Source organism: Lineus longissimus, chromosome 9, assembly GCF_910592395.1.
Source record: "Lineus longissimus chromosome 9, tnLinLong1.2, whole genome shotgun sequence".
Taxonomy (NCBI): Eukaryota; Metazoa; Nemertea; class Pilidiophora; order Heteronemertea; family Lineidae; genus Lineus; species Lineus longissimus.
The window spans coordinates 13,281,952-13,301,481 of NC_088316.1; the positions used below are offsets into that span (position 1 = coordinate 13,281,952).

Below are 19,530 nucleotides of genomic sequence, written 5' to 3' on the forward strand. Positions count from 1 at the left end.
AGCGTTAGGGTGGAGTTGAAATGTAGGCAAATGACCGAGGCGCGTCGAAAAGGTTTTTGGTAAAATGGCTTGTCAACATGAGCATTGTTAGTCAGGTGGCCAATACCGTGGGTGAGGTCATCGATTTCTACTCTAAAACACTGCAAAACTAATCATTTAAAAGTGATTTTGATTGACTTGTACCAACCCACGCGATTATCTTGGTTGCGATACCAAAATCGCCGGCGTTGCGAAAACACGGAACGGAATAATGTTACGGAATATGGTCTGCAGACGCCCCGTAATGATCATGCCAGTTGTTGTTGTTGTCGTTACAGTAAACCCCGGGTGATCGCCCGGTGCTAAGCGCCCCAAAAACTGACAATTGTCGGCAAGATTGATGAAAACACAACAAAATTATAACTTTGGTCAACGTTTGTTGTGTTTCATCACACTTTTCTTGGCTATGTAGCACCAGAGCTAGAGTAGAACAATGTGGGCCTGGCAAAGTCATCTCCGGACTCCCTCTAAGTGCTCCCCGCGGAGGAATACCTTAGTTATAAACTACAGACCGGATTTTCACCCTATTCCGTAACATTATTCCGTTCCGTGTTTTCGCAACGCCGCAAAATCGCTTCGGTCAAAACATAGCGCAATAAATTAAACACTGAAAGTGATACATGTATATCAAACATTGCAACCTGGGCGTTTTAGTATTTGGCGCGATGTATATACTAATATACAATAGGCCTTTTTACACGAGGACAGTTGGAACCGGCTTCGAGCCAACTCGAGGCGGGTCAGGATGATTTTTACCGTGTAGAACGAAATCAGAACCGTCTCCAAGTGACCTGACCCGAGGCGCGTTTGCACTGCAGTCTCGAGTCACTTGAGGCCAGATGAAGCCAGTTCAAGACGCTTAATTCCCCGTGTAGAAGCGATCTGGCCTCGAGACACTTTGCACACAATACTCATTGTACTATAATTAGGTATTAGATGAATGAAACGATGAGTCACCTGCACCACCTAACGAGGGGGAAGTGATTTAAATGGCCTAAACTGCCGAGGTCGGTCGATTCAATCCGTCTCCGTGTAGACAGCACAAAGCCAGTTACAGGTGATCTGGCTTAAAGTGGCTCGAGGTGAGGAGGGTTAGATCCCTCCTCGTGTAAAAGCAACTATTGTGTACTGTATGTACAAGTAGATACATTTTCATCTACTTGAAAATAGATCATGCTGGAAAGTTGTTTTTAATTGCATCGTAAACAAGACATGACAACCGTCGCTCATCACTCTGTATCAAATATGACAACAGACAGCTAATGAAGTTATCAGTATCACCAACAAAGGCCGTTCTTTTAGTGCTGTGTTTGTTCTCATGAATGTTGTTCTTTTTGGCTTTGTTTCTAACATTCTAAATGTCATGCGGGCCTGGAGGTTATGATAACTTTCTATGATATGCGCAACATAGCCGTCGTATTTATGACAAACTAGAAAGATCCAGCTCCGTAGTATAGGCTCGTTATCTGTACGTGTGACGGAGTCGCCGATGCCCCTGGCTTTGGATATTAAAGGTACATTTGTAAAACAAACATCACATTTTCTCTCTCGGTTTCTCGTTGTAACCTTAGAATAGGCAAGGCCCTCCATCAAAGTGACAACTACACAAAGATTCGCTATAAATATCATCAAATCTTCCGAAAAACGACACTGAGTAAAGGAAACCGTGTCCATAGTATTTTGACATAGGGTTTATATTCTTGAGCTATATGGTACACCAACCCTGCCGAGGAGCCTACGTACACCATCCATGTCACTTCCGCATGTCAGCCTCTAAAGTATCCGGCCTTGCCTTAACGTGGCGCATCATTAGCGGTGTCAGCACCCTTGAGAGATCAAAGTGGCCAGTGACCGGCGTCATCACTGCCGGCCTTCCCGAGGGACGTGACCAGCGTACCAAAAGTGAGTACCTTTTGATGGTACACCTCAGTTGTGATTGCGCGATCAGCCATGTTTATATACATGTACTAACATTAGATGTAAGGTTTCGATCAGTATCGGCTGCCTCGTGGCCCTGTCAAGAGGTAACATGTTGGATGGTGGCGAGACCTATGATCTTTAAATGTTTGATAGGACGGCACCCACGATGATGAGGCCGAGTTTTTTAAAGCAGTGGCGTCGTGGCATCATCGTTAAAATGTACATTGCGTAATGCAACTAGCCAAGTGATACTAAGAGTCATCCCCGAGTAACAAACCGTCTGCATTATTCAGTAGTTTTTCCCGCTGAATTCGTATTGCTCAAGATGCCCAGGACTTTCTTTTCTGTACAGGTCCAAAAACAATATCAACAGCTAAACCTAAGAATGGTTCTTCAACATGTAAATAGTTTCACATTGTGGTGTTACAAGCGGGTCTATTCAGCAGATGCCGTAGTTTGATATTTCCCTGCACGGCTTGACAAACGTCCCGGTGTTAGTGCTGCTGTTGGTAGCGCGATCGAAGTCGAAGCGATAATTGCTCTCAAAAATGTGTGACCATTATCCCTGTTGGCTAATATAGAAGTCATAAATAGAAGTGATAAAAAGTTTTGTTTAGAAAAATATTGCTTAGGTAATCCGTATTGTCATCTGTAGCATTACTGGAAACATGTTAATGCAATCATTTTGATCCAAACGCGAAATACATGTATCCAATAAATCTGGCCTGAGTGACTTTCCGTGTAATATTACCACTTATCATCAGACGCTGAGTGAATGATTTTGCTGCTCTTGCAGAACACTGGTTTGATAAATCATCACATTGCAGTTTTCAGGTTATGTGTGCCACAAGCCATCAAATGGGTACGCCGTTCGTATTGTGGTCCACGAAAAAAGAATTGCATTTATTGCACTCTCTAAGGCAGTGGCCAAAGCAACCTGCTTTTATTTTATCTCCTACTTTATCCCATCCTATCGATTACATTCGCCGCAGCATGATTCCCGATTCCCAAGACACGAGAGAGCATTGGTGGAGTTCTTCCGCCGAGACACCGTTGTTGCCGTGCATTCTAACATATCGCATGATCGATCCCAAGCCTGGCGATACTAGTAGCAGACGACATGTGCTGTTATCCATCCTGTCGTGACGATTTATCACTGGTAAAAGTAACATAACATCCACACTCTCTGAGATGTAGTTTGTGTTCTGCAGTGCGTCTCAATCGACTTCGTCAATCGATTAGATTGAACTGTTGCCGGTTATTTCTCGACCGAAACCTCGGCGCAGCTCATGTCAGAAAAGGTTTTGCTTTGCTCTCTGTCGACACATTGGAATATTTCTGATTAGGGATCATCCTCGCTTCAGACTTGAGACGCTGTCAAAATGTCTGAAATATTAATAGCGACGGGTAATCTGAATCACTTTGAGCATGGAGATAAACCAGGGGTGATGAACTCACTCCAGACTCGTTATCCGTTGGAAGTTAGTTTGAATGTAGTACTTAACAAGTTGACTTATAATCAATTAATGAAGTGCAACTTGGTGGCAAGCATGCAGTGAGAAGTGCGAGAGACCTTCGCTACTTTCTTTTGTCATTTTCAGCTCCCGTTAAGACTTCACCAAGCATCTCCCTTCACTGCAAGCCATCTCACACGGGTGAAGACTCTTCCCCTCTTGCAAGGTACCGCTTACCGTATTAAACATGTTTCGTGCGCCAGTTCAGCAGCCTCGTAGGGAAGTCTCTTTTCTTTCATTCGAAAAAACATGTCTGCCCAAGTGAAGAAATCTGACTTTGACGAAGAGGCCGATGCTGCCGGTTGGTAGGTTCTTCTCCAGTGTCAGTATTCCTTACGTGTTGGAACCATCTGACACCGAGAATGCGATGAAGGCAGCGGCTGCCAGAAACATCAAGTCTTCTTTCTTCTGTCTGAGTTGTTATTTGTGACATCAAAATCCATTGACAGGCAGTTACGTTATCGCAGCAAAGAGAAATCAAGAAAATATTTTTTTCGAAACAAAACCACGCCTTTTCAGCATCGTGTTTTTGAATCTTTTGCGGCGATGAAATATAATCTTGCCATAAAAAGATTAATCATCCTTCGAATAGCACCAATGCAGCCTTAAAATCTCCATCAGAAATTCATAAAATGGATAAATCAAATTAGGAAATCTTATTAAAAACATTAACCAGCTTAAAACATCCGTGTTATTGAAATCTTTTTATCAAAGGCGTTCCGTTTACCACATTTAATTAACTTCAAACCTATCAAGTTTGTCGCAGATTAGAATTGCAGATTTGATTAAGGAAATGTTGGTTCTTGTTTGAATATTATTTGTATGACATTGAGATGTCAAGCTGAATTGAAAGGAGATTTTCACGTAAAGGTTTTATAGGAAACTTGGAATGGGAAGATTTTTTAATCTTTATTCAAGAAAATCTTCAATTAAGGGTTTCGGCAAGATAACTAAAAAGAGTTTCACATACGTGACTCCCGGGGGGAGAAGGGTAGCTTTCCACTCGATTTCAATGCAGTACTGTAGGGTGTGAAGTTTTATCGAACATTCCCTACTATCCTGGCGGACTTCAAAGGTTCAGGACCAGAAAATCCTCGAAGAGCCGACTCGATATTTTAAGGACCAATAATATAAAATCCTCTTGAGCTGCCGAGATACTTCGAGAGCCTCTCTACCGTATCATTTTAAAGATGTTCCATGCTAGTCAATACCCGCTTGCCATATCAGTAAACACTCCTTATATATCAAGTAGCCAGACGCTTGGAATCAATGTCTATTAAATACTGTAAATGGTTTACAGCAGTCTCTTGACGGAAAAATCAATGCAATCTACGATTGAACAAATACTGAAAAACGAGACTTGGCCGACGTCTGCAATGCTGCTTAAGGTAATAATTGAAAAATCAATGGCATTTTAGCAATTGGCAAGGATAAATCCGTGGCAGGGATAATGCACGTACGTTTCAAGATTTGGCATGCTGCATATTGGCTAGCTTTTAGGTGGTTTTCGATGAATGTCGATCGAATCTTTCTAGGTTTCTTCGCCTACAAAGCCCTTTATTAGGGCGCAATCATTAGTGGATGTAGAGACACAGCAGAATGCCAATGCCAGACAGCAGTGCAAACACCAACGCACATCCTACAGGACTGTCCCCTGTACCAGGATTTACGAAATAGATTCTGGCCAAAGGACACGAAGGTCGAAGAAAAGCTGTGGGGAACACAGCCGGACCTTCGGGCGACAAGCCGCTTCATCTCCGCCACTGGACTGAGGTTATAGTACTTAGGCAGGTTGAACGCTGAAGAAGAAGAAGAATTAGTGGATGTAGATTGGACTTCCTTAGCGTATTTATTTTATAAAACCGCGTTACACCAGTGAACGACAACCCTATTGCCAAAAAGACACCATGCCATTCTCTGACAACGAGGTTATGATGAATTCTGTGCTTTTTTACGTCTTGTATGTTGAGCACCTCCGGTATCGTCTTTTGGGCACGACACTGACTTCCGCTAATACCTGACCTTTTGCTTTCTCAGCGACTTTGGGTGAATCAAGGCTGAAACCAAATTTTTCCAAGTCACTCTGCTGCGGATGTGTCTTCCATGTGACCTGAGTGGCTTAGAGGAATCAATCAATCCAATGATCAGCGTAGCGAAAAGTCTCATTCAGCCTACTGCACAAATCAACACAGGCAGAGATATTACCTTGTAGCGCTCATCTGTCGAGTGAGGTCTTTGGCTGCACACGCCTCACATGACAAAGGCGTAGTCAAGATTGAAAGATAAACAGTGGCCATCCTTTCTCGAGTGTGATTATTTGGTTATATGACAGCAAAATAGCTCCTTATACATGTATAAGACCACATTTCATCAGTCTAGAGAAAACAATTGGTTTTACAGTCAGGAGGATGTTTACCTTGTCCGCCTTCCGTGTCAGGTTTAGTTTGAGTGTTGGATAACATGATTGCTTTATTGCCGAACTTCTACAATGTACATGCTACATTGTTTGTTGTATCATTTTTAAAGCAAAAGGATGGGCCGGAAATATTTACTGAACGCTTCAGCAAATGACGATTCGCTGAATAGGGGGAGCTCTTTCCTTTTTGATTCTAATGCCTCTGGTGCAGGAAACTAGAGAAAAATGTATCCGACAAACCTGTTTTGCAACTCAATGATGTACTCGGAGGATTACAATGACAAAGTTGCTTTGCACAAGTATCAAAGTTGTGATTAACGCCGATAAAAAGTGGAAACATGGATTTTTTTTTAAATTGTGGCCGTCCAATCTCCGGTCCCAAGCGAAGCAATCCTCTTATGATTAGCATTCGAGGACAATTACCGTGATGGTGGCAGAAATCTTTGATCATCTCAGGCATGTCGACCATCGGATACAATGAAGCCCTGGCCATTTGCATTTTATTTTCAACTCAGATTCTCTTCTTTGGATGCTGTTTTGGAACTATCTAGGCATGCAATCTCCGGTCCCAAGGAAAGTAATCGTCTTATGATGGGTTTGATCTGATTAGGATTCGAGGCGCGTTCGGCCACGTTCGAAGCAAGAGGCTATTGACCACTCAGGCATATTAGACCATCTGCCCGACAATGCAGTCCTGGATAATTGCCTTTTTTCTTTACGAACGGATTCTCCCCCGAACTGCTGTTAAAGCCAAAGCCGGCCTCAAGGAAAGTACATGTAACCGACTCCATCGTCTTATGATCTTAATTATTAGGATTTTAGGTGCATCTGGCCGATGCACAGTGGTGTTGCGACAAGATCTTATTGATGATGTCTGATTTGTTGACCATACCAGCATTCACGACCACCGACCTTTTTAACGTTGGTAAATCTATCGTGAACAGCTATAAGAAACTACGACCGAACATCTCCACCGCGATGAAAGCTACTAAGTATCCAATCAAATGTGAGGATTTATTCTGTTCATGATGCTTCGCCGAGATACCAGTGGCCATCGCCCATCATTACCGCTAATTGTCTTTGCCCCTCCGTGTATTGTCCTTGCTCTGTCTGGATCATAATGTCTAGTGAACTCAAGAAACGCTGAAACTGAATGGACGGAACACTTTATTTTTACGAAATGCTGAGTGCCGTCCTTCAACACGTCTTATTGCCAACCCCAAACAGGTGAGGCCAGAGCATTATTTTGCAAGACCACCAGCCTCGGGTGCCGCAGAAGCCAATGACATTTGATATTACGCCCTGGTTGGTATGCTGACGGCATGCCACAAATTGACTCCATTCAAGGAGCTTTTAAGCATATTGATCGCGGATGTTGGGCCGAAAATACCAATGGACAAATTGCCTGAAAGTAATGGACCAATCAGAAGGAAATGAAGACAACGACGGTTCAACTCAGATGCTTCCTTCAGTCCTTGTACCGTCAGCTTGTGGTACAACTTATGAAAGTGACTTTAGTACAACCGTTGACGTTTTTGAACTCGCAACATCATTTGATTGCTGAGTGGTATCGCAGGGTCTAAAACTACTCATGTCGATTACTCGGTTCTTCTTCATCATCATCTTCTTCTAGGATACGCTCTGCACCTGGAGGTGATTTTCTCCAGGGAGAATTCGTCCTCCAAGGCGGGATAAGCATTTTAGCGTGCCAATATGGTTTAGGCGCCAATTGGTTTTTATTGACCTGCGTTCGTTTGATGGACTTTGCAAAGAGCCGCATTCGTGGGCTAAAGGGAACCTCCTACTGGACTCCCACTGATGTGACTTCACTTCAGACATGAAAGCGCTGGACAGAATGCGGTATTCGCCAATGACTGATCACCGAAAGCCGTTTTGTACGCTTGGTCAACTTCGATAATTGGTCGTCTACTAGAGACAATAGATTTATTCCTATCACGTGACCATCAGACGAATCCGATAATTGTGGAAGCAAGGGATGTGTTGGGTCAGAAACTTTGTTGTAAAACGGAAGTGATGCATATGGAGAAGTTTGCCATGGAGTGTGAGTGTGTTTCAGAAACGATAAAAAGCCCTACCAAGGGAGGATGGATATACATGTATTGGGACACTTTTCACAAGTAGACATTGGTCATCACTACACCGAACATGTTCTTGTCACCTGTGTACACGTAGACAGACCCCCGCTGGCATCAGAGAAGCTCCCTGTTACATCGCTAACGACTACGTTCTCCTACAAATTACTTCATTTATCTCCTACATCACGTACGCCACATGAATCTTTGATGATGCTTTGTGGTGGCGTATAATTAACCTAAATGTACGACAGCAATAGTTTATAAATGACTCCTTCTTTACCAGGCGTTTTCATTAAATATCCTCCGCCTTTCGATATGTTCTTTTTCCCTTGGTATATATACATAAGTATATGACGTGGGAGTGAAAAACCCTGAATCTCACGATGTTATAAATGTATCTGACAAAGTCAAACGTGATTGTTTACACCAAAAATGTTAAATATGACCCTGCAATGTGAGTGTGTTCACAGCTTCCGGGACCTCAGTGTCCCATTAAAATTCCACTCCGTCAATTCAACAATCAGCAATCGTCGGATAAAGTCACTTCCTTAAATTCGTTTTGCCCAGTTTTTTTAGCGGCAAACGACAGAAAAGCCTTTGCGACATCGCATGTTAGGCATTTCCGCAGGTTAACCAACCGTTGTGAGATCACATATCACACACCTGGCTGATCTACTGTCAACCGCCCCCAGGCAACTATCAAATCGATTTATGGTTGAAAACTTAGCCGCCTTTCACTGTTTCAGTATTCAGGCGATGTCAGGGATCTAAATTATCGATTGGCCTTTTGGTCGCCATGGCCGGAAAATAACACGAAGAGAGCACTTTAGGTAAATTCAGAGCACGATCAGTTGACTTCTTGTCACACGATCGGTGAATACCTGATGATCCGATGCGAGAATGTTTTAAACCTTCGAAAAGCAGTAGGACTGACCACTGTTGAACCTGTTCATAAAAACAGCATTTCATAAATAATAATCGCCCTTCGACGCTACAAAGCTTTCCAGACCTGCACTCTCTCACCAACATTTTCAACGCTTAGCTCCATCCACCCTGGGAGTAAGCATGTATGTATCGAGTGAAATATGGCCTGATAAGTCAGGATGAGCATTCCAGACGGAGAAGACCCAGTCCCTTGTCGTGATTGACACAGAGAAGATGGATCTCAGGAGTCGTAAAGGCATGTGAAACTTTTTCCCTATGCGACTGCAAAATGGGTTGTCATAGATGCAGCCAATGAGATCGGGTGTGGCTGGTGTCATGGCGAACTTCCCAAAAGAAGAACATACACTTGGCATAGTGTCTATTTCGCAAGTTGGCCTATAGGTTCTAATTTTTGCAACCAAGAGAATGTTAAGGCTTTTCGAGCATTGATCAATCTAGTATCACGCGACAACTACAAGTCGTGCCTCGTTCATCATACGTTTAAATCATTCCATACGTGACACTCTCCAGACAAGTCGCATGATGTGACGACCAGGACATCCAATATGATTTACGGGATTAGGGCTGTCATTATTGGATTATGAATCTGGCAGCTATCCTAAGCTCTATTCGTGATGATAAGACGAAAACGGGATGAATGATGGAGACATGATGATTTGGCGGACACGAGGGGTTAGATGGTGGGCGTGCCTCCAGTGACAAGGGTCAGGGGCTATTCGTGTTTTGCGAGCGGGGCCAGAGCTACCTTTGACGAATCACATTCGACATAAACCCATGCGCCTATCGAATCCAACTGGTTGATTTTCACCAGAGCAATGCTGAAACTTCGATGCTGGGGATAATGTAAACAGATGCGTACAGGGAAATTTACATATCGTTGAAATTCCACCAGGTTGTCTCGTGGTAAGATGGCGAAAGCGATGACTAGCGACGGTCTTTCCCTTCACCAGGGAAGCCTGGCGATCGATGCCGTTGCCTGCAAAAGGAGCGTTCAGTACAATCCTTCGTTAATTCTTAATTACGTTTAGGAAATTGGCATCGTTCCTCTGTGTCGTGCCTGAAGAAATTAAACAATGACTGATCGGTAACATGTTCTGACGATTTTCTTCGGTCCTAGCATTGCCGAGATGCCGATACGCACCCTTGTCGGCAGCTGGAGAACGCCTGAGAAAGCGACACCTAGAACTTAGAACACTTTTTTTAGAACGAGGACAAAAAAGAAGTAGTTTTGGTGCCAATGTCATCATCCGTTGTGAATTTCAACTAAATTTCCAGTCGATTTTCGTACAAAACGAATCGAATTCGATAGAACTAAAACATCTCGACCTAATGCATCATCCTTGTCAATATGCCACGAGAACATTATTGACAGATTTCTCGCTGCGCCAGAAGCCGTTTATTGGAAACAAAATTACATGTACCTTCACGCTGAGATGACTCGTGATCTTCTCCTTGATGCTGGCGGCTTTGTCCCTGACGGATTCTTACAGCGCATTGTGACATTTCAGCGCAAAGCTGTCAATGGCATTTGTTTACCAAAAAAATCTGTTATGTGTCGGAGCATTAAGCTAACATTCATTTTTTGACGCGTAGGTACTTGATAACGGAACTGAGAGAAAATAGGATGTAAAGTACTTAGTATCTGATAAAAAATAAAGAAAATGCCGAATTTATTTAGCGATACGACGATGATGATGTTGGTTCATTTGGGAGTAACGTGGGGTTGGATCATATATGTAGCAGTGGTCGTTAGTAGAGGGATATTTTGATGAAATCCTTGCGCGAAAACCTCAGGCTTTATTTATAAGAGTGCAATCAGTACTTCTAACACTCAGAAGCATCTCTCCCCTCGGGTATAATACAAAATCGACATTCTTGATATAAGCATGTGAAGCCATCACTTCCACAAACCAATGAGGACAGGCCAGTTAAAATGCAGGTTAACGGAGCTGAAGGCTCTTAACTTTCTGACAGTAAAATCAATACATTTAAATTGTACCAAGACACGAGGGAGGAATGGTTTCTATCGGTATTGCAATGTTATAAAAGGATACATGTCATCAGACCTGACCTGTAACCTTCTTTTGTTATACAATCTCAACATTTTGAGGATTTAAAAATAACATTAATGTCAATTTCTTAAATTTGCATACGTCATGATAACTGCACTACGGCACTGCGTGTAACTGTATTTCGATTATTCTGGATCACAAGTAACTACGAACGGCGTACACCTCATGATAGCAACAGTTTCCCAAAGCATTAATTGCCAATGGCAACTGCGACAAATGTTCGTCTACAAACAGCTGGGCCAGTTACATGACAATTCAGTTAATTCATCTGAAAATGATTCTACTGTACACAGAAATATCGAGAGACGGATTATATTGGAAACGATTCTACTGTTCACAGAAATATCGAGAGATGGATTATATTGAAACTGTACCACTGGTTATACCGGGGTGATGTCCACAGCGATCTGTGTAGAATTGTCAGCAATACCGAAAGTACACAGTTCAAATATACCTGCAGCCACTGCAAGGAGACCCAGTATCTCGTTGAAGATCCACGTGAAGTCGATTTTAGGATCAACAGTCGTAATTTGATTTATATAATCTGCATGAAGTCGTAATATCAATGACACATTTTAATAAACATATATATTCTGGAATTTCGATTTTACCCCGAAAATTAACATTGCCCTCAATAAAACCTCCCTAACAACAGGAGTCAGTTTAAAATCCCTAATGATGAATGATTCAAAATTGCACTCGGGCTCGACTCTACTTTCGGAGATGAAAATAATTCTCTCAAAGACTTGCGCATAGCAATTTTCTAAGCAAGTGATAAACCATTATAAATAACCAAAGGGGACTCAGCCTCACAGTTAATTTAACAGATGGGCTCTTTCATGAAATCCCCTTGGATTTGATATCAAAAGATTGGATTAAATATATACATACATGTATTCAAATAATGAAATTGGAGGGACATGTTCGATATTTTAACATTAGGGACAAGTACGTATATTGTTATTATTGATGTGTAAATAGCCAGTAGCTGATGGCACCGCCATAGGACCATATTGATGGCCGTCGAATGTCAATTCCTCGTTGAGAAACTCGATAGTCAGGGCGACCAGGATTTCAGTGAAGACCAAGCCGGCGTTGCCGCACCAACGCCGGGGAAACCAGAATTGGCGGATCCTTGGTACCCAGCTAAGCTGTGCGTGGCTAAAAAGACCAATGATATTAAGTTTAAAAGCAAACGAAGCAATAAATTGCTTATAGCTACGAGATGTGATGCTTCCAGGTAGGGGGCTGTTCATTTGACGCGTTTCGCATTGAAACTACCAGAATTTTTATGAATTCCTCGATGTCCACATTCAGACCCACTTCACTCAAATCTAGGTGGTGATGATCTATAAAATTTACTTTCTGTTTCTGATTAGCCCAGACCAAGGAGAGAAATAAAACATCAAAAGCTAAGATTCAATCTTAGACCCAAACAAAGTTCATTGAGCGCAGTTTGAGCCTAACAGAAAACGAATGGCGGGGTCGCCTTATCATGTCTTCATTTCCTATAAAGACCGAGATGTTAGAAGCCAGTGACACAGGATATTAGCCAGCATCTCTTGCAAAGGTCAAACAGCCGGGATTTTGACAACACCAACCTGGTCTATGGGTGTTTGGAAAAGCTCGTTAAATATAACCAGCTCAGACTAACTACTACAGGTCTAGTTGAGAAGATCCTAATCTCATTCAATTCTTAAAGATGTTATGACGACCAAAGATCGTCCACAGAAGCTGATGCCACCAAGCTCAAATCAATTTGCCATGATTGGTTTGGTAAGCTGGTTTAACATCGACGGTTCTGACAATGCTGGTCACCATGTTATTAGAAAAAAGGGGCTTACCATCGTCCCGATAAAATAGATACAGACCATAACCTTTGACGCCAACGATTGGACCTGAAGGGATTTCCGAGTGAGAATTTGCTCCGGCGTCAAACTAAAGTTCTGATTCCACAAATAGCGTTTTCCTTCTGTGACTATCGTCACCGAAAACCGCTCGACTCTTATTTGGTTTTTTTTAAACATACCTGCTGATGTTGCTCTCGTCTGCCGAGTTTCCCTCGTTTGCCGAGTTTGATGTTTATTCCGCTTCCGACCGTTCTTGCACCTGCGGGTAACTTGCATGACCAAATACCGATTCGCTTTGGTCAAACAAGGCAGCCGTGCTCATATCTCAGACCATTCACCGCGAGAACTCTGTAAAAATACCTTGTCTCCAGGCAAAGTACTAAAAACCACTCCTCATATATGTATAAAAATGGACTCGCCGCTTTGTTTGTCTCCTCTCTTGTTAGCAAATTGTCACATCTTCCTTAATACGTGCTGCACAAGATCCACTTTTTGTCCAGCGGAACATGAACGAGAAAGTGCCTCACTAACGCCTGTTTCCGGGAACCAAACTGACATGGGAATCGTGTTGGAGGCGGTTTCCCATTGATGTATCTTAGTTATTTCTTTTACCGCTAACAGAAGTAATAGTCTAACGTTACTCAGGTAAAAGTGGCAAACTGGCGTGATGGGAAGGATTTTATTGTCACGTTATTAGAAGGCGAGGTTTTATAGAGCTAGAACGTCGTGCATTAGGCAAGCTTCTGAAATATGAAAGCCTTTAACTGATACAACAATAAAATGTTCTCGTTATTATTCTTTTAGGTATCATCCTCGATGGAGACAAGAACAATCACATTTACAGACGTGTCCTTGAGAAGGTCATTCGTGGCGTCAGGCATGACCTTGAGGGGTCACCCGAAACCCAGGTCGACCTTGAGCTTGCCACAGCAGAGGTATACAGTCACGATAACGGGACTACCGTTCGAAATAAAGGTAATTTTTCCTTTAACGTTTTTTATAGATAGAAAATCTTTTGTCTGGTTGTCTGGAAGTACATTGATGGTCAAGATGACTTAAATAGGCTTTGCAGTGATTTTTCACAGGCATATGATAATGGAACCCTTTTCGGTTTTCTATAAAACTCTGAAATTCGTTTCTCGGCCGGAGCGGGACATTATCTTAATTAAGCTTATCATGACATTGAATTGGATGTGGACGTCTCCGCAACAAACCAATATTCTCACTCTGTGAAACGGGTTCTATAGGAAACCTCAGAAATGGCTCCTTTAAGAAAAACACTTGGAAATCTTTTGTTCTAAGAGTGTGCTGTACTGGATTGAACTCCCCTATCGGCGTAAAATCAAGCAAATCGCGGTCTGCTTGATCACTCGTGCACTCGATTTCTGAGACCACTTTGGTCCTTCCAATCTCGAAGCAATCTTGGTCGTACTAAATTATTCAATACTACTCTTGCATCTGCCTGACATTTGAAGAAAGCTGTTGCTTCAGTCTTAGCGTCTCGTTGATGCTGAAAGCAAGGTGAATGTCCTACACCTTCAGCCCTTCCCTCGCCCCTTACTTATCGTTACACCACAACAACCTGCTTTTGAGAAGAACCCCAAGTGAATACCTAGTAATCTAAGCTGAGTTCGGTTCATTTCCCTGCCCGGTAATAGTTCGTTACCAAGTAACAAACACGATTACAGGTCGGAAGGAAAGGTATTATTGTTTCCCACGAGACAGGTCCAATGAACAAACTGCGAGGAGCCTGGCCACAGACTCGTTAGCTTGATGAGGGAATGTACCACACTTGGCAATTCAAATTACACTGGATTCTGCTATTTAATTTGTCGCCTGTCGTTTGGTGAATTGGGTGAGATTGAAGAAATGTGTTTCTCTCGAGATATCTCGTTGCGTCTGAAAATTGGCCACCATCCCAGTGACTGGTGGTGGCTGTGTTGATGCATTCGCTTCATGATCGTGAGGTCGAATATCTGATAGCGATAACTGGCAAGTTCTTTGGTGTTTTTTCTCCTTTGTGAATGTAACAATTTATCTCAGCTGCCTTCGCATCAGTTCGCAACCCTTTTAAGGCTGCCTACCATCAGATCATTTTATCACTTATTTATGAGAGAGAAAAAACAAGCCGCCGCCTCCGCGGCAGTAACCTGATGTGATCGGATGATGTCATTGCCATGCTCTTTCAGAAGTCAGAGGCGGTTGCTACAAGTTCGTTGGTGTATTTTATCCAAAGCAATCCACCAATTTATCTCCTGTCAGTGATCTTGGCATCAGATGACGTATCGAGATGAACACGATGAAGTATTTTAGGCCAATCCAGCACCCAGTATTGTTCCCACTCAGTCTCCGAAACACTGGCGTTCCTTCTGTCATGTCTGTCACGCCTCTACCGAAACAAAACAAGCGTCGCAGCAATAACCTGATGTCGAGAGCGATAATTGACATGTTCTGTAAGAAGTCACAAGCAGCTGCTACCAGTATCTTGGTGGTTGTTATTTTTCCCCAGCACCATGAGCACGAACCAATTTTTTCGTGATCTTGGTCTCAGGTGGCGTATTAAGATCATGACAACCCTCTCAATGACAATACATCAACGAGTATTTAATTCTTCCGATATGCAGTTTTCAAGCTGTTCCATCTGTCACATCAGTCTACTGCTGAGAAAAAACCACGAGCGTCTAGGCGATAACCGCGGTAATTGTCATGTTCTTCCCGGAGTGTCTAAATGTTCTTTGCGGCGTTTTTTCTCTCCCGCAATCCACTGTTGATCGTGATCGGCATGATAAATCGGTTTTTCAGGCCAGTGGTATTTCAAGATAAGCTTGCACGTCAAGCAGCTCAGCAATAAGCTAACGTGGTCAGCGCTAATTGCCATGTTGCAGTATGACAAAAAGCAGTTTCCGCATATTCTTATGTAATTTTTTCTCCGTCAAATGATTCTTTCAGAAACCCATGATATAGCTAGTCAAGAAACGATGTCCTGACTGGACTGATGACACAATTTTGTCTTTACTGATACTCGGTGAAGAAGGAAAAAATGTTTTCCTGGAAAAAATGTCCGGCCCTATTGTATTCTGACGAATTAGTGTATAAATATGGTTCCAAAGAGGCGATGACCGTCAAGAACTCTAGATATCAAAGCGAATGGTTGAATCCTTTGTTCCCTGGACACTCCATCCTAGGACATTTTGCACTTCTACGCCTGCCTGCTCGTAGTGACACACCCGAACAAAGTCTCGTAAATTTCTTCTGACCAATTTACTCGAGGGGTGAAGTGGTGAATTATTTAGGGACAATCACCATCACCGGTTTGAGTAATCGGGATTTATTTCTTTTTGGTTATCGGGTCTTCCCGTTGGGGAGTCCATTGATTGTGTTGATAACCAAAGAGGACATGTAAGTGGGATAAAAGAATTCGTATCTTATGCGAGCTTAGTCAGTATTCTCGTGTCTCTTTTTATGAGGGTGGTCGGTTGTCTTGCATATCTTCCGATAGCTGTGTTAAATCAGTCCTCTCTTGAACATGACGTTATGGCTGGAATGTCAAATTCTCTGAACGTTATATTACACGAATAACTAACACAGGCAAACTTTCAGACCCGTCCCCGACCAATAATCCCTTTGGTATTTGAATTCGGTAAAGGAATATAGAACTCCTCTGAAATCGCCCCCTTTGAAGTTCGTCCTTCGTAAAAACTTTTTGATAATTGAAAAAATTCTTCGAGGGCAAAATTACAAATCGATGTACAATCCAACCCTTGACAAAAGATTACGAACATGTCTGGGGTCTAAGCGGAAATGTGTGAAGGGGATAAATTCCGTCCACGGTCACCCATGTCTGGGCCATATGCTCTCCTCTTCGACAATCAAGTGATAGTAAGTCATATCTTTGGGGAAATGCCATCTATCAAGAGAACAAGCGTGACAATGTAATTTCCTTAGCAGCTTTGTGAAGCAGATGCGATAAAGAAACAGGAAATTCTGGTCTGTTTATTCTGCAGCTTGCTTGCCAGTCTATGGGGTCTTCAAAACAGCCCTAACGAGGAAATGTTGTGACGTCAACCAATTCTTCTTAAAAACGTGTCAGATCGGAGACAATGTCATAAAAATAATCCGAGTCTATTTTGAGCATCTTCCTACTGCAGCAACCGGTCTGGTGGCGCGTACCCTTTTTCCACAAAGAGAGGCATGACCACTTGAAGGATCTATGCACTCTTAAAAATGCAAGTTCTTTAGCTTCTGAAAAGCCCTTATCCAACGCAAAAATGCACCTCCTGGAGGTTTTTCAGAGAATTGACAAACCCCTTAGGATATTGAGCTTGTGAAAAAGCTTGAACCGTTTCTCTCCCCTGAAAAATCCCTACGGGGAGCTTATGGTTGTTGGCTGAAAACCCTAAAAGGAATATTAGAAAAACCTTTTAAGGTAAAACATTTAAAATTCCATGAGTGTATCCAACATTATACAACAAGCGGTTCCATCCAGAATCGAATAGAACGAAGAACGGTACTTAGTTTGAAATTACCGTTGCCACACTCGACCCCGAAGTATATATTTCATCATGACATGAGTAGACCCAATGATGCTGACGGCCGGGTCGTGTTACAACCTGGTCAAGAATCGTCCAACGGTGTGCTCGATATAGGGGCAATCATCGGGCCATTGGCATTGTGATAAATAAGGTCGTTCCCAAGAGATCGAATTTTTGTTGATACGTATATATCATGTAATGATGATGCATCGAAGAATAAATTTGCCAGTATATCAAATAAGATGACAAATCGGATTTTTTTTGTGGCTGCTAACATGGTTATTCGCCGGACCTGTTGATTCCTTCTGACAAGCGAAAATTATCAGATGTTTTATCGGGCTGGCTAAAAGGGAATGGTAGTCATCAGATGTCATTTATGCGGGACAAACCAATTTGGGATAGTTATATTCAATGATGTTCTTTGTCATAAAATGCTCAACGTGATATTCTCTGTAATGACAAAATTCCACTTTTTAAGCAAAATATCTCAGAAAGATCACCATGTTGATTTTTGGTTTGAATGACAATATATCCTTTACCTATATGTTGCTGTCGATGAAGTCTTCAGCCTCATGTCGCGTTATCAAACAATACATCAGCCATAATCATCTTTATCACAAGCATGCCGCCAGACCTCGGCGGACGTCACCGCAGCAGATTGCATTGATATCCCGGAATGGTCATTTCCAAGCTTTCAGTATCGTGTATGATAAATGTAGATCCATCCGCGCTGAATGGTTTCTGGTCACAGCAGGATTAGCACTGATATCCTAAGTTGATGGTAATTAATAACCGTCATTCTGGGTAATGTTATGGTCCACATGGTTTATTATAGATAAGTCCTCAGTACACTGCGGAAAGGTATTCTTTCAGAGCATTATTAATTGTGGCTATGTGATACTTTACTTAAGTGTCCCAGCTAATTAAGCAACCATGATTTAGTAGGGTGTGTGGTATTGGCTTCCATGGTACGGCGGAGTTAATGTGTGTTGCAACGGCTAACGAAGGGGCATTCCGCAAGAATCTACGAATATACCATATCAGACAAATTCCGTCGTGTTCAATTTACTATCTTGCTGCATGGAGCAATGTCAATGTGATCACTCGTAACATTACGCGACCACAAAGTATTCCCAACAGCCCAAGTCCATGAAGTCTATAAAAGTATAGTCCGCTTCGCAAATGACGGCCAAAGATGCAAAACAGTTATCTAACTGGCCCAGTCAGTCAGCGCCAGCGCAGAAGAAGAGTTTAAAATCAGCACTTATTTTCCCTCACGGCCTTCCGAGTTAACCTTGGGTCTGTCTAATCATATTGAAGGCTGGGGATCGCGACAGGAAGCCAACCTTGATTGCCATATAAATCGCGTTTGATATCAGTGCCTGACATTTTAATAGAACAATTTCCCAACATGGCAAGTTGACAATCCATATTAAAAACCCCAGGGCTTTTGAACATGCTGAAGATGCCTGACTAATTCTGATACCATGACTACAAATTTAAAAAACTTAATAGAGGCGGCGGTTTCGAACAAACGATACAAACTATTGGAGGACCGCGCGCTGTCCGAATTGAGAGATAGCAAGCTTATATATTTTTGGAGATACATGTAGTTGGTATGACAATACCGGAGAAGGCGAGTTTTTTGTCAGCTTCTTCCGCGTTGGTTAAACCTTCCCACGTTTGTCTTCAGAAAATTGGCAAGGTGACTTAAGCTCTGCTTCTTTTTTCCATAGTTTTGGAATGATGAGGGCTCTCGCAAGGCTTCCCCTCGGTAGGAGATCAAGGTAGTCCTTTAGGTTGTATTCTGGGTTTTATTCAGAGACACCACTCGGCATATTCACATGTGGCAGGGTCACACAGCGTTCTGGGTACTAGAACGTCTGAAACCGTTTTGTTTTTGTGAGTATAAGGATGTCTAAATACGGCAGCATTTTAGTGCCACTAAAGAAGAAGAAAAAAAGAAAAAATTTCTCGTAATAACGACTTTTAATCTCGTAATAACGACTTTCTTTCTCGTTATAACGACTTTCTTTCTCTTAATAACGACTTTTAATCTCGTTATAACGACTCTATTTCTCGTAATAACGACTTTTAATCTCGTAATAACGACTTTCAATTAAAAGTCGTTATTATGAGAAAGGAA

General features: G+C 42.3%; 1 protein-coding gene across 1 annotated transcript in view; it reads left to right on the forward strand.

The window, feature by feature from the left end:
* Positions 1-19,530, forward strand: part of LOC135493459 (glutamate receptor ionotropic, kainate 3-like) — a 94,503-nt gene that overhangs the window by 6,141 nt on the left and 68,832 nt on the right. Inside the window, exon 2 of the mRNA XM_064780823.1 lies at positions 13,657-13,827. Coding sequence (XP_064636893.1) covers positions 13,657-13,827 — 171 coding nt within the window. The remainder of the gene's footprint in view (positions 1-13,656; positions 13,828-19,530) is intronic.